Here is a 17,273-nt window from a genome sequence, read left to right on the forward strand (position 1 = left end):
CAAGCAAATTTTCTTCGCGATCGATTTCACCACCCATCTGGTGGCTTCGTCAGGTGTGTAGTGATTACACACTAGAATACGGGTGGCAAAATCAATCATGAAGAAATGAAAAGTAAACTTATCACAGTAAATTCACCGCACTTGATTTATTACACACACAAACACACCCATACAAATGTTTCTAGTAGGGATGAGCCAATATGAAATTTTGGCCGATACGGATAAAGTACCGATATAAAATTTACTGAAACTGATAACAGATATTCTACCGATCTGATATAAAATTAAAACGGTCTTTAAGAACCTGAAATGTTCATTGATCTCCTTAATAAATGTGTGTTTCGAGGTGACTGCAGTGCAAAAGAAGTTGATTATTTAGGCAATTACTTTTTTTTAGAAAGTAGGGCATCAAGATTATCCATAAAAATTACAACAAAATGGCAGAAATTTGCACTAAATTATGAGATATTTTTTCGATATATCGGATCGGTAAAATAATCGGTAATAACCAATATGCCTATATCGGCCGATACCGATAGAGTATCGATTAATCGGTCCCATCCCTAGTTCCTAGGGTAGTGTATTTTTTGCTATGTGGTCATGTGCCGGTTGTTTGGGAAACGTGTCAACATGAACAAAGTGCAAATAGAAGAGAAAACAGAATGCCAGGGAGGATTATGTTGTGGTGGCCAATTTTCCATCTTGTTGAGTCTCAAACATTGAGTTTCATAATACATGTACACTGGTTAAAAGTTCAAACAAATAATCACGAATCCACTACAAAGAAGATTGGTATTGTTCATTGCAGTTGTTGTTTCCATTCAGAGATGGTTATTTGCTTGTTGACAAAACATAGTTGCCAAGTCTAATGTTTTTATGCCACTTTTTCATCATTTCTCACTTCATTGTATATTTTTTTGATTGTTAACAGCATCTAGTGAGAAATTATAAAAATTTAGCACAGAAACATGACAGATTATGTGTTTTGTCGATAACACACAATTAATCTTGGAACTGGTGCAACAAATTAACACACAAGTTAATATTCACTGATGATGAGAACAATGTATGCACTTGAAACATTGTATGCTAACACTGATTTAACCTGGCTGGTAACCCGAGAACACTTGTTCGATTCATATTGCCAAGACAACTACAATTCTTACTTTTACTATATTCAGTCTGATGATATAAACAAGATGTTCATGAGGAGTTACCTGATATAGAATAATCACACAATAACACCTTGTCACCAAACTAAGTTGCATTAAAAACAATGCAATACAGTAACACTTCAATGCCAATGTTTTGCTCATTTGCTCAGTCCCTAGAACAGGGCTGTCTGAGCATATAATTGAGGAAGGACATGAAATTAAAAAACGAGAGGTGGTTCGGGGGGTAATAAACCAATTAGGAGGAACGTGTACGAGACTTCGTACATTTGCGAGAGTAGGGATAATAAATTGAACAGAGATGATGGAAATGTGGATGAGATTTGGATAGGGATGTTTAAAAAATAGGAAAAGCACAAATACAAGAAAATAGGTTTCCATGTTACCCAAATACGCAACTTTGAATCCGATGTGACGTAAGCGGGAAGGGGAAAGTGTGTGGGGGGAAATGACATGCGGACAACTTCCTGCATTCAGCGAGGAGTCATCCTGAAGTTAATACGAGGAAGTGAAATGGCGTGCAACTTTTTATCTTGAAATGGTTCTTTTAGACTCAAAAAGTTTTTATTGTTGTGGTTTTAAACAATAATGGGAGATGGGAGTTTTAATAGTTTTTGCAAATTTTTCCTTCATCAAAGTTATACCGATCCTTTTTCCTGGCTATTGAAGTGATTTGACGTGGCTATGGAGCATTTCAGATAGGCTAGAAAAAGAACCTGAGGAAGGGAACAGTAGTTTCCCAAAACGTTGTTCAGAAAAAATTGATACTCACCTAAACGTAAGTATAAGAAGTTTTGTATTTATAAATATTTGTGAGAATATGTATTAATCTTAAGTAATTAGTTGTGAAAGATGCAATTTTTATTAAAGTGGTGTCAAAGCAATAATTTGAACAGATATCCGTTCTATTTCAACACTAAATCTAAAGTTCTGTGATGAATACTTACTTTCTCCCTGGAAGTGGATTTGGGAAATCTGGATCGATCCGTTTTGGAACAATCTTCTTTCCTTGTAAGTTCCACGTAACAGGGACATTCTTCTTGTTAACATTCTTTGGAATATTTTGCCCCGGGAAAGCTTGGGCATCTAGGAGCTTCGTCAACACAGTCATATTCATCTGCTGGGCAGTTGAATACAACTGCTTATGGAGATCCTCCCTGAACTCCAACCGGCCAGTATACATGAAACTAAAATAATTAATGATATTTAGAATATGAATGGAATTATCACAAAAATAGGGTTCATATACACAGTTCTATATTGCTACAGTTAAATAAATACAATTTTCACCATGAAAAACAATTTTGTTGTTTATCAAAATTTATAAAATCCAAATTTTATTACTTTTCTTAAATGCAATTTTCAATGTTTCATTGATTGATTGACTTTATTTTACTTTGCTTTTTGTGCCACTTTTGGCTAATTTTCGAAGATGGGGATGAGTGATGACATGATGAAATTGATGAATGGACACTCACAAACATACATGCCCAAGCTGGGATTCGAACCCCAGACCACTGGCATCGTATGCGATGTGCTAACCACTCTGCCACGGGGGGCAGCATTCAGTATGTCTCAAAACTCAATCAAACCATGAAGCATGAAAAGTTCAAATAAAAATATAAATAACTTACGTGATATAAATAACTTACAACCTCGATTGTGAAGGCCGATTGTTTTTAGTTGTGGTTTTTGTTTCTAACATAGGGTATTTTTAACCAGCGAAGACTTCCATCGGAGTTTCTATGCTGTCACCGTAAGTTTGTCTGGAAATTGTGAAATTTTACAGTCCCCAACATCGGGATTTAAAAAATTTTCCATCCCACACCCCCCTAGTATTTCTACATTAACTCTGAATTCATTGAAATGATGAAAAGATCGTTCAGCTCTAGCACTAGACACGGGAATTGTTTAAACCAACTTAACTTGAAAAATTCCAAAAAGCCTTCTTGAAGTAAAACAAAGGTTTTTGTACTCCCATCGAGATATATTAATCTGATTAATAAGCGACACTTAGTTCACTTCTGTGACGAGCCATGTCAAATGTTGATCACAACTTAATTTCCAAGAATAGAAAATGTCTTCAGAATTTTTTTTGAGTTCTTTTTAAAAACCTAATTGTAAAAACTTTAATTTATTTTTTAGATCCATTATCTCGAGTTGAGGCTGTTGATCTTTTTGGAAGTTTGTTCCCTGCAAATGTTGTCAGGAGAATTTCAGAGTGGATTTGAGTTTGTCGATGACGCTGTGATGTTTAAGTAAATTGTTCATATAATCGAAACCTGAACTGCTCCACACACCCTTTTCATTTGAAAATAAGTCCTCCCGGATGGTAGAGTGGTAACGTTGTCGTCTTGAAATGAAGGGATACAGAGTCCGATGCCTGGTGGAGTCACAGAGGTTTGGATCCAACTTTAAAATGTAGGTCCAGCCCCGATTAGCCTGTCAAAGCATGAAGTGGGCTTGGGAGCAGAACTTATTTCAAAATTAGACCTAAAACCAATAGTAGAGTTTTAATGCTCTTCTGCAACCACCTATTATTCCACATTAGTCTGGATTAAAATTTCGAACACTTTTTTCCTCTATTACACCAGGTAGAGTCTAAATCGGACATTGATCTACCACCTGAAATAACCCCTCTCTTATCTTCATAATTTCTTGATCTCAAGCCCTGGACAAAGAGTGTTTCCAGCACCCTCGTACTCTCTCTCTCTCTCTGCACCATTAGCTAGCTGCCGCAAGACCCGGAATGAGTTCTGTGGATTCATTCCCTTCGATTCAATTGAACTGTACTGATTTGGTCGACTGTTAAGTATGATTTTTAAACCTATGTTTTTCATACAAATTCCAGAAATTAAGCACATGAAATTTACTGGGATAACTGACAACACAAAATTCGCTGTAAATGAAAAAAAAAAATTCAAAATTATTTATTTTAGGTGGATTTAGTTCAAGAAAAACTGTGAGACTGGAATGAGTGGCGGTCGTGCATTCCCTACGCCGAAGATCTACGAAGAATGTCGAATGCTCCCTTCTCTTTGCTAAGGATGAGCGACACTGACGGTCGTCTGCTACAACGAGAACACACGTTTCGTGGTTTTTACAATAGCCCTTACAAGTAGATATAAGACTACATAAGAATAGTTTGAATGAAACTAAAAATAAATTGACCACAGAAACACAGTTAATACTTCTACTTTGTACTTTGACTCATTCCCTTCATTCCATGGAATAACTGCCCAAGCATTATACATTACATTGTGTATGTGTTTTATGTGCAAAAATAGGCCAAAATGAATTCTAACAGTGTTTGTCACATTATATGAGAGGGCATCAAAGAGTTTTCCTGTTGATGTATAATTTGTTTAATAATGGAAAGATTGAAACAATGAACATACATATAGTTTGCCTGTAATGCTCTCTTCTTCGTTACCCTTACACATAGTTCCAATCACGTTTGATGCATTTGAGGGAGCATTTTATCAGACGTCAAAAAAAGTTTGGAAAAATTCCACAGACCACTCCCAGGAACACTGTTCAGAACTGTTTTCACCTCCTGTAGGTCCTCGAATCTCACGCCATGAAGCACAGACTTAAGTAAAGTTTAAAGGGGGAGAAACTGAAAGTGTGGACAAGTGAAAGAGTGTCAGGCCATCAACTTCTATGACCGACGACAACCACCACAGGGCTGATGAGCTCATTCGAGTGGATAGATGCATCACCATTCAGGACATTTCTGATGGGTTAGCACAGGCGATAATTGAGAGTTTGGGATACTATAAAGTCTGTGCTTCATGGCATGAGATTCGAGGACCTACAGGAGGTGAAAACAGTTCTGAACAGTGGGGCAGGGAGTGGTCTGTGGAATTTTTCCAAACTTTTTTTGATGCCTGATAAAACACTCGCTCAAATGTATCGAACGTGATGGGAACTATGTGTAAGACTTGAGTAGAGGACATTACAGGCAAAACTTTTTCATGCCCTAAGTATACGTAAGCATAAACTGTCATTTTTAACTTTGAAGAGGATACGGGAAGTAATACAATCTTTCAACTGGGGATTCCTACATTGATAATGATAACCGTGTTCTGAATTAGAGATGATCAAATCCATTTTTTCTCTACAGAGTATATGATCGTAAAATAAAGACTACAAAACTTTCTAAATATATTCTAAATGAAAAAATGTTAAACCTCTCTCCGAAATCCGGGTAGTAAAATTTCCGAAAAGAGATTTTAAATTTTCCGGAATCCTGATATTTTCCGCCTACCCTGATGTGAAAGTAACATATGTTGGGAAAACGGTTATGTCTGAATAAGTATGTCTGTCATCTCAAGAACAAAAATCTTGATCAGTCTTGTCATTTGTAAGCATAGTAAACACAAAACAACATGAAGTATTTTGTGTTTTGTAAAGCAAGAACATTTTTTTCCCGAAATCCATATATGAACTGCAGGATAAAATAAAATTAAAAGGAAAAATACTAGGAAGGAAATACAACGGATCCAGAACTGCTTTTTTCCCCTGGTTCTTTCTAGCACTAATCATGGGGGAAATTTATGCCTTTGCTTACTTACAGGCACGTATTCAGAAATTCTTTTCGGGGGGGGGGGGGGGGGGGGCTAAACATCATTTTTTTTACAGGGATATAGATAGAACCTCGCAAGGTTTAAGGTCGATGGTGGCGATTCAGTTCCAAAACGGTGGGGGGGAGGGGGCAAGAAAAGTTTACTTTCTCTTGGTAGACAAAGGTTAGCATTAAAAAGCCATAGTGCGGGGCCAAAAATGGAGAGCAACTGTCTCCTAAATCTGCCACTGTTAAAGCTGCTGTTTTTTTTTCTCTCTTCAGAACGTGATATCGGGACATTTTTTATCACTCGATTCCTATGTTGCAATGTACGAACGTTGTGTTTGTGCCGAAACGATCTCAGTATGTGTATGTGTCCGTTTCACGAAGCTGTTATGTAATGGACAATCCATTCTAATGTTTTGATTTGATTTGATTCCATCCTTGTGACTTGGATCTTCAAGATTTAGGAAGAATTCAGACCGAAGGCACACACACGTCGTTTGCAATGAGTGACCCAATCACACCGTAGCGGCACGACAGGCTGCACAAGCCTGTGTTCGATTTGTGAAATCCTCAAGCGACACGTATAGCTTGTAGCTTCGGTGTGAAACCTGGTGGGTCAATCTCATTGTCACCTTGAAATGGCAGCTCGTGTTGACCACAGAAGAAAAATATCTTGTCAACCGGTGGAAATGTCCTTTAGTTTTATTCTATCTCCCTTTTCTGTGCTTGTTAATTAAACAGGCAGCATCTTACGGTTGGGCATACACATGAGATGTGCCATGCAGAAATTTTAGCGGAAAATGCAGGCTCCACCAGGCATACTGTGCCATTGCTGTACAGGGACAGGAAAGGATCAAGAGAAGCCAAGGGTGACTCGGTAGATCATTTGGTAGAACAAAGAATGGCACGGTATATGCCAGAGTCATGGTCGAGCTTGCTTTTTCCGCTAAAATTTCCACATATGCAACATCTTCTTGCTTTCTCTTCTCGACATTCATAAAATTTTCGGCCTTCATGGCTGCCCCTTTGTGGTAGTTAGCATTTGAGTGTTTTTCCAAAACAGTTGACTTAAAAGTTTCAACCCACGTAACTCTCGGACTGCATACAGGAAACTTTGTCCGGTCACTAATAAATCGTCACTCAAAACTTAGATTTTCAGTCGATCTGTGCAGCTTATTTCCTTTTTTTAAAAAAAATGATGCTCCAATGCCCATTACTGCTGAAATATTTACTTTAGAGACCTTCGATCTCTTCGGCTCATGACCCAAAACTATAGTGCAGGAGGCTTTAGAACGATCGCTTCGTTGGCTTACAGCAGACAACAATATGAGGGCGTGTCTGCGAGAACCAATCAGGTCCGCGAATGAGCGTTCGGCTGAGGAGCAGACGACACGAGAGTATCGGCAATAGTGTGCGAGCGACGTCTGCTGTTAGCCCGCGAAACACTCTTTCTAAGGACCCCTGTACTATAGCACTACACTGTCGGCAATGTCTTCAGCTTTGGACCCGAACTTGTAATAGTGGTAGACTTCCGCACTTTCCAGCAAAATGTGTCACTAGTTCTCCCCCCCCCCCCCTAATCTCTACATCGTAAAAAACTTTCAATAGACACTGACTGATCACTAACCGACTGTCACCCTTACTCCTGAAACCTTATTGAATGATTCTGTTGTACAGACCAACCGTGAAATTGAATCTGCGTATTTATATCCATATTATATTCTGGAATGTTCCGCACATAAAATGTTTTGTAGTTCGACCACCTCCTATTCACTATTCAGAGAATTAGTAATCAAACGAATCACCCGACTGCCATCAACAGTGCTTTCTTGTGCAACTTCCAAATGCTGACAAATCTGTAAATAATGCTCAAGTTTGTTGCGACAACACCGAAAGAGCAAGAAAAGTTTACATACAATATTATCAATAACAGGGTTATCCCTCAGGGTTCTAGAGGGGGCTTGAGCCCCCTGAGCCCCCCCCCCCCCCTCTGTATACACACCTGCTTACTTATATTCTTCTATGCACAATTACTTTCATGTATTCTGTGTTTGTTGTGTTGCGATGCTCTTCAATATGTACTTTTCTCTTAAAAACAAGAGCGTTGCATGCTTTACAGTGCTGGACATTCTGTGAAGTTTCATCTTGATGATGTCACAGAATCCCTGCCTGGGGGTGGGTAGAACTTGGCTCCTTTCGATGAGCTAAAGTTGGTGAATCTCTTGCATATTTCTACCTGTTTCAAGACTAACTAATTTCGCTCAAATATCCGCATATTCTGACTTATTTTTTACTTCTCTATCAGTTATGATAATGAATTAAAATTTATTCACTTACTTGATAATAGGAACCACAACATCTGGGTGTAGATCACTGGGGATCTGTAAACAGCCATCTGATAAATTCCCTTGCTTCTCAAGAGCCACAAAGTATTCCGTGCATGCATTCACAACTAATCGGTGAACCTGCAAAGACAAAAAGAAATAATGAACTATGCGCATTAAGAATCTATAAAACCAAAGAATTAAACTAATTACTCTGTCACTTTTGTGTTTCTTAGGTTAATTGCAGTGATATAATTATGATCAGATGAAATTGATACACACGATTGATGAAATTGATTGATGCACCCACACACAAACCTGGAATCTATAATGCCGAGATTGTGAATCAACCACTCCTAGATGCTTAACCATCCCATCCCTAAATATATTTTTAATTTGCTTTACTACTTCTTTTGGTTAATCACAAAGATGAGGATGAATGGTGATGACATGAGATGGATGAAAAGACAATCGCAAACATATAGGGAAAAAATAACAAGCCCCACAGAAAATCATACTTCCCGAAAGAACAAGATGCCACAGTCTTGCTAGTCTGCAAAATGCAGTCCAGGGTGTACTATGGGGAAGGGAACTTGACATTTGGGCACCCCCATACCTCTGGGAAGGAGAGAACACCAGCTACTGAAAAAGTAAAAAAAAAAGAGATTGCGGAAATGGAAGCGAGTGTTTGACCTGCAAAATTGTCAGGTCCCAATCAAACATATGTTGGCACGAAAAAACACTATTCTCTAACGAACATTGTTGAAAACTGCAAGTTGTAGGGAATACTTTGTGGTGGCAGTGGGCAATGTTGGAAAGGAGCGTTGGGAAAATTATGAAGTAGCCTGAAAGGCCAGGGTGTGTGATTGCACTCATGGCTAATATGTATGCCCCCACCCAACTTGTCTGTACAGTGGTGTAGGATCTGGGCAAGGGGTGGATGATTGCTACCTGGAAGCAATCAATCTACCCAATCCAACAACAACACTGTACGGAAAAGATGGGAGAAAGCCTCCATGTGAGCCGGGGGTGCAACCACACAGCCTGGCCTGAATAAGGCCACTAATAAATTTTCCGAACCAACCCTACCTGCAGCTCTCATCCCCATTTCCAACCCTCCCTTCTCATCATCCCCCCCCCCTCCACACCAAATACTACCACTCAGTTTTTGACAAGCTTGGTGAGAGAACCACGTTTTACCATTTTAACTATATCATTAAACTGGACCTGGTGACTTAGTAGGGAAAACACTCAATTCCATTTTTGACATCCTCTTTCTATGACTGAAGATGCAGCTGTTATTTTTTAATTTTTTTTTCAGTGTCTCATAAGTGTTTCTATTTCCTTCTCATTTGCTGTTTAGTCCTTCTGGCTCTAATCCTGACTTGGACATGGGTGTTCTTTCATCAATTTCATCACTCATCCTCATCTTTGTGATTAGCCAAAGAGTAGCAGAAATGCGAAGTAAAATAAACTAAATCAAATATGCTGACAAAGAAATTCCACATAAGATAGTGCAAAGTAATTTCATATCGGAAAATAAACACAAAAAACCTAAACGCTTATTATACAAGAAGTCTACCCAATTATTCTACACTGCAAATGACTCACCTTCACTTTTACATCCTCCTTGAACTTCAAGGTCAAGTCGCAGAAGTCCCCCTTTGAGAAGAGCTGCTGCAACCTCTGAAGAAAGAAGATCCCCCAGTTGTCAACCTTAACCAACTTCACTGCCAAATCCTCTGTCATTTTTCTGTTGTGACCATAATGCAATCAACCAACAACAAAATTCATGTCTGCCAGAGACAGTCTAGCAAAGAGAAGAATGCAATAATTGTAAGACAGCGTAATTACTCAAAGCTGTAACAACAAACATTCAAAACTTATATATACAAATACACACAAACAAACAAACAAATCCTGCAATTAACGTTTTCACAGTAAATAAAGATACTTTATTTAGAACACACATATCATTACGAAGCACATATCTAGTTTCTGTTGAGCATGGAATGCAAAATTAGAATATATAATGGCATATCAAAGGTGGCAAACAAATTTCCTTAGTATAACTGTCATAAAATAAAAGAGGTTCTGTAACTCTCTCAACCCACAAGTGCAAACTTTTTCAGTGTTTCTTAAAACTGCATTTAATATGACTATTTTCTGTTGACTGTAGTTGATAGAGATATGTTATAGCTAAGTAACGGATAGTCTTATCACGTCATGATGTCATTGCATAGTAATATTTATGTTTTTCTTGGTTAGGTTTAAAACTGAGAGAATTTCCATGTTGTGTATGTGTAGGCATACAACAATACTCCGATAACAAAAATGGTGAAACTGATCTGGCATACAAGAAATTGCACAAACTCTGTAACGCCTTGGAGTTATATGTTATTAACACTTGAATCTGTAGATCAATTAAATGAAAAAAGTGAAACATTTCCGAGGTGTACACTTTGGCCACAGCCTCAAAGTGGAAATACAATTTTCAACACTAAATTACAATTAGAGTTAAAGTCAATGACATCCAGAACTACCACACAACTACTTTACATTTTCAAATGTCCGAAGATGATATAACTGGGGTTGAGCCACTACTACTTAGATCCAATACTGATACTAAGGCCAATTCTCTTGAGGATTCCCATCGATACCAACACTGAAAACTAACAGTTTTGCTTTAAAAATATCCATAACTTCACATGAAATAGCCAGTTTCAATCACAAAATCGCAGTGTTGTTGCAAAAAGAACAAAAATTATCCAGAATATTAACTCTGCAAAAATGTTGAATGGTATTTTTGTGGAAGCCACGAATCACCAAGCCTGCGTAAAGTATTGATGATTAAATTCTAATATCAGTATCAGCTCAGCCATAGACAGGACATATATTCTTGCCTTAAAAACACCTTTGGTTACATTGTCGTGTGTGGTACAATTTAATAATGTTTAGAAGCAACATAACACGAAAACATATTTTTGCATTCATAATACGAACATACATTCCAGTAATAATGGAACAAAAAGCAACTACTCAGCTGCATCCAGCAATACGTTAATTACACCTGGCTTTTGCTTGAGAAGAAAAACTCACCTTTGAATTAAAATGAACGGATGTCACTATTTTGACAATGACAATTGTCCATCATTTTCATTATGCCACACAGTCATTCTCTCAACTCATCTGAAAAATAAAAAAATAAATACTTGGTATCATACACATATAAAAATGCTTCAACCAAAAACATAAAAAATATATTAAATGTACAGCAAGGCTAATTGGGACTGGGCCTACAGTTTAAAGTGGGATCTGAACCACTATGTGCCTCAACCTCCTATAGAATCCGGAACCCCTTGATTACTCAACAACAACTGCAAATGAAAAATTCATTATTATGAAAAATATACAAGATGACAAAGAAACAATTTTAAAGTTAGGAAATGCATATGCATGAAGTTGTAGATCATAAATATTTAATTTTTGAGGTTGTTGGAAGAAACAAGTGCACATAAATTTCCTATGTGAAATTTCTTAATATACAATCTTTTGACTTTAAAAAAAGTGAAACAGAGATTAAAGATTAAATCCCCTTGGTGAAGCTACTATGAAACTCAGGATATGAGTAAAGAAACCTATATCCGAAGAAAACCTCGTGTTCTGACAGTGACAACATTTGTCTGAATGGCCACTAATCATTTGGCAGTGGTTAAACCATGTTAGTTTTGTACACCTAATTATCACATCTGCACATAATATATTTTTCATTGTTTGGTAATATTTATTCTAATTATCAGGATATGTATTTCATGGCGTGTATATATAGGCCTGTAAAAAAGCTATTCCCATGTTTATGTAAAATGAGTTACCCAGATTTATGTTGTAAATTAATAAAATACACAAAATGCACAAGGGCAACTTGCCACAATACACAAAAAATATAATACAAATGTATATGTTGATAAAATTTCATATATAAATTATAATATACATTTGTAAACAACGTTATATTTCAAGATAGAGCTAAGTTATTTAAACGTTATGCAATTTCCAACCTAATCGATATTTACTGTACAGATACTGACCCCCCCCCCCCCCCGTTACAGTAACAAGAAAATATTGTTCTCAAAATAGTTGCAAAAGAAACGTTTCTTTAAATCGAACAGATGTTTACTTACAAGAATCTATACAACCCTCCATCTTGCCCTGCAAAATTGTAATAAAACCCTACGGCAACTTATACACGACTTCACGCACGTGAATATACTAGATTGTTTACGTCGCGCTGTGAACAATCATGAACTAGTACCATACCAAAGGAGCCGAAGAAGGATGACATTACCTTCCTTAATTTTCTGTATAAATGAGCAAGGTCACTCCTAAGCAATGGAAGTCACAGAATGGAATACCCAAGCTATCTCCCAACACGTCGACATCATCGTATTTACCTACAAGAAACCTCATATCTACGAACACTAAAGTCACACGAAAGGTACATATATGAAGGATAATTCAAAATACAGACCAATCCAATGGGGCTTTGTGTCTCTGAACCAGCTCCATCTCTTAGCTGAACTACGATGTCCATCAAGATATTGAACAACTTTGTTTCACAAGGTACGTACAGATGGCAGCACTAACAGGCATCGAGCGCACACCCCGCTCATCATCATTGCATTTACGCAAAACACGCGTACAGCAGTTGTTACGGTTGGGCATAAAAATCGAAAAAGCGCTGCCCGTGTGAACCAATAGAAGTTAAATTATATGGAATTAAATACATGACAATAATTACCCTGCTTATAAAAACCACTGCATCACACCATGTTTGTTCATGGAAACTACGTTTTTCTTCCTTCGGTTCAACTGTTGACAGGACGTAATGGTCAATGTAATAAACTGTGTACACCACAAACGAACCTCACGGTGTTTATGACAAATTTCATAGACTAAAATGGGAACTATTATGATGTGGTGGGGGGTGCCACTAGGCTATAGCCGTAAGTCCGTAGAGTGTCGCACACAAGTAAGGCGGTGAGAGGTCAAAAGTGACGAAGATCATAGACTATTAAAATTCCTTAACATTGTGATAATGGCAAAATAAAATGTGTCATTTTATTTGCTTATTTCATAAAAGAAGCTGGAAGTTTAACTTCTTACATCATAATCCCATTTTCAGTACAGTATTTTAACATGAGTGCAAGTCTGAATGGCATACTGCAAAGGAAACCGCGAGAGGTCACGTATCAGTGCTCGAAAATAAACAATTGTATCTCGAAGAAAAAATGTAAACATTTTGAATGCCAACAATTGAAAGCCAAGTGGAGGGATATTGATGGTTGAAATCAACATCCTTGTCACAGTTCGCGGAAAGTGTGGCTACCGTAATGTAGTGTCAGTTTCTTTTCCTTTGGTGGGTGTGTGATATTAGTGGCGAAATGCATTGTGCACGGGGCGCTTATAAACGAAAAGTGAAAAAATAAAAGAAAAACATATTCCGGAAACTCTAAAGAAAGTACCTAAATTAAAATCGGACATGAAAATCAATAGATTTCTGTATTTCGCCTTATTTTGCATGACGAAGTTAAGGCTCTGGAGACTATGGTTACATCTAGTAATAGTTGATAAACTAGTTAGAGAATTGGAAGGAAGAGTAGTCGTATACCACGAACTTGAAACCCTCTTAGATTGAGCTGGTGTAATCCATTTTATGCACTGTAAGGCTAACTGGGACTGGACCTACAGTTTAAAGTGGGATCCGAACCCCGATGAGCCTCTACCGGGTATCGAACCCAAAACCAATTGAGAAATCCTCTTTTGTTTCCTCGATAATTTAAAAACTATTTCTTCGGAAGACGTAAGAATGCTGAAACATTTGTGCATAAATATCAACACAATGTTACATAGAGATAATTGAAGAATGCTTGCGCTTTCAAGAATTTTTAAAAGATTTGAAGCAAAGCATGAAGTGGATTCAGCTGGTGACTATTTGAAATTTACTCGTGAAAAACATTTTTTTTTTCCTAACAGTGCTTTTTTTAAAATTTTGACATTGCTCTGAGAATTTTTGTATTTTTCCGTTAAATGCCAGTGGAGAGCGGTAGTTAAAATTTAAAACTGTTAATAATATGTCGACAGGGCCCAAAGCAAAGGATAGATAGGGGACCAAATTCTATAATCCTCCCCCCTAGATAATACTTATATAAAATTAATTCCGACGGCCTAGTTTCGCTGACCGACATTAGGTTAGTGTTAGTGCAGCGATTTCACCTGGTTTCAAAACTTGATTTCACCGCATTATCTCATCACAATGTTGGATCAACATCAAACATTGCTGTCCTCACAGGAATCAAACCCAGGCATCCTTGCACCGAAGCCAAGAACGAGCGCAAAATACACAACACGGCTATCCAGGCAGTGATGTGTTCAGTCTAGTGACAACGCCAGAATTACGCATATTTGAGCTAAAAAGCATTTATTTATCTATTTACTTTTTCTTGTTTGCTGGAATCCTTACCTCCCACTGGTTGTCTACTCACGATTTACCACGTCTACGCAGTAATGTCAAACATTATCGAATTTTGTTAGTGAGGCTTACACAGCAGTGCTTATGTCTGTCAGGGCTGTATCCAGAATTTTCCACCTGAAAGTTCGTTTTTTGGAGAGGGTATAGAGGTAAATTGGCGGCAGAAGTTCCGATTGTTTAATTCGGAGGTAATAATGGAACTTCTGGGATGTAATGATCAGGGTTCGAAATTGACGGGAGCGGCGTTCCGGGACTTCCCCATTGCGTCTCCTCAGAAACAACAATGCATAGTTTCGTGCTTTTTTTCCTCCAGATTTCACATTTTGCATTTCAGTTTGAACTAAATTCTTAATACTCTTTAATACTACCTATTATAGTATTTATATTTATACATTGTATTTTTCGGTCGAGTCGCCACTAGCGCGTCGGAAAGTAAGATCGCGTCTGCCGGCAAACAGGATGTAATATCCGCGTTAATAACTGGGGCCGCTAGCTATGTTGTAAAATAAGCTCGTACTGAGCGATCCATGAATATTACCGTGCAAATTGTCCATCACCATGTTCGTGCACTTTACTTGACCCAATAAGAGCTTCAAGAATTAAAAGAAAACTGTTGACAATTTCTGCACCAGCATACATAAAAATCCATTACTTAAAAACAAATAGGATGTAAGAGAAAAATTAATGAAAATAGTCAATTTGCCGAGCAATACTACTGGATCCCACTGTACAATTACATTGACAGTTACAATTATAGGGTGGCTACTCTAGGACCATGATAAAATTCAAGTATAATTCCCGGTTTTCAAGGCGAACTTTCCAAAAATTCAAGCAGATCTTTTCTCTATTTCAACCTTACGTATTACCGCCTCTCAACATCCACACACAAATATCTTCATAATATAAAGGGTCCATGTGATTCCAACATCCTAAATTCTGATTCGCTTAAACGATATTTAATTTAAGGTGCTGAGTTTCTACTTACAATCCGAGGCACAACCACGAATTTTGGTCTGGGAGGGGGGCAAGTACCAGGATAAACTTACTAATAATAATAGTGTTAATAACAATGTTATTATTTTAACATTATTATTTTTATTACTGATTTGCTTTACTTTATTTCGCTTCTTGTGCCACTTTTGGCTAATTTGCGAAGCTGGGGATGAGTGATATGATGAAATCGATGAATGGATACACACAAACATCCATGCCCAAGCCGGGATTCGAACCAGGGACCAACATTGTTATTATTATTAGTTGTAGTAATAGTAGTATCAAATAAGTTATTATCCTCGTAAATTATGCAAAAGGGGGGATAAGTTGGTACTAAAGCATTTGTGTTCGAACAAACTATTTCAATTATTTTTTCAACACGTTCAATTTTACATTAATATGGAAAACATGCACAGAAACTATTTTTGAGACAGAAAATGCTTAATAAATGTATTCCAAATAGCTATTTTTTTTTTACATTAACATGTATAACTTTCATGCACGATATATGTTTCACATATATGCAACATGGAGCGACGTGGACACTAAATTGTGTACGCATTCAAAGTTTTATAATACATATTATATACAACATATATTATTTAAATACATTACACAACCAATTCATCCATCTCACAATAAAACAAAAGCAAAAAATTACATAAATTGTCTCTCAAATGTGCACGCTCTCTTTCCTCAAAACAATTGTTCATGCATTTAAAACAAAATCAATTAAGACAAGTCTCATTTCTCTGTCTGGTAATTTCAAACGCGAGCAATAACATTTTTGGATCAAATTTTATGAAGGCTGAAATCAATATTGATTTAATAGGACGCAAATTATTTCACGGGACGCCAATTCATTCTTTGTTTTACAACTTTTGTGCCTCCCCGATGGTGTAGTGCTAACATCGTCGCCTTGTGATCAAGGGATCCCGGGTTCGATACCCGGTGGAGGCACATGGCACAGTGGTTCGGATCCCACTTTAAACTGTAGGTCCAGTCCCGATTAGCCTTTCTGTGCATAAAGTGGACTAAAAACCACAAATCAATCAATCAATTTCAGAACTTTTTTCATTTAGATCGTTCGGCGCCCAGGGCCGACTCCCGCCGCACCCTAGCTATGGTTATGAAGTTGATAAGACTAGAAAATTTTACGAAAGTGTTTTTATTTCCATAAAATGTGAAGTTGTGGGCGGTAATTGTCACCTGCAGGTCCACTTGGCCGTCCATGTTTGGCACCCTTGTCCCCCTAGAACTCATTTCCGTCCAAGGTTGGAGGGGCAATGCCCCCTGCCCCCTGTGGTGGCGCCATAGTTTATAATTTCACATAATCAGACTCGAAATGCATCTACAAACACAAGTCTAAGATGTTACGAGATGTACTAATCTACAAAATATTGTTAATTGTCAAACTCAAATTTACCTAATCAACCTCAAGAATTGTTTTATTCTTCACACAGCTTTCGTTGCCTTCCTGGATAAAATGAAAGCTGAACTTTGAAAACTTGCCTCAGAGCATTTATAAATACACGAATAATTTTAATAGGATTTGAATTAATAAAAGTTATTTTTCACGTCTACGGAGAAAAATTCAAGCAGAATTCACGCATAATTCCCGGTGGGTAGCCACCCTGAATTAAAATGAGCACGTACCTTGTTTTCTACATGAGGTGTTGGGA

General features: G+C 37.5%; 1 protein-coding gene across 3 annotated transcripts in view; it reads right to left on the bottom strand.

Moving 5' to 3' along the window:
• The window catches only part of Cp190 (centrosome-associated zinc finger protein CP190), a 67,997-nt gene that overhangs the window by 29,531 nt on the left and 21,193 nt on the right, over positions 1-17,273 (bottom strand). Inside the window, exons 1-5 of one of the 3 annotated variants that reach the window (XM_083118401.1) lie at positions 12,598-12,678; positions 11,169-11,258; positions 9,681-9,879; positions 8,083-8,210; positions 2,120-2,359 (exon numbers count right to left, since the gene is read on the bottom strand). In XM_083118401.1, the coding sequence (XP_082974527.1) occupies positions 2,120-2,359; positions 8,083-8,210; positions 9,681-9,818 (506 nt within the window). In that variant the 5' untranslated portion in view covers positions 9,819-9,879; positions 11,169-11,258; positions 12,598-12,678. Of the gene's footprint in view, positions 1-2,119; positions 2,360-8,082; positions 8,211-9,680; positions 9,880-11,168; positions 11,259-12,414; positions 12,531-12,597; positions 12,679-17,273 lie in introns of those variants that run through there. The other 2 variants (XM_083118402.1, XM_083118399.1) reach the window with 2 other exon arrangements.

The sequence above is a fragment of the Lepisma saccharinum genome, chromosome 3 (genome assembly GCF_977018435.1).
Source record: "Lepisma saccharinum chromosome 3, izLepSacc3.1, whole genome shotgun sequence".
Taxonomy (NCBI): Eukaryota; Metazoa; Arthropoda; class Insecta; order Zygentoma; family Lepismatidae; genus Lepisma; species Lepisma saccharinum.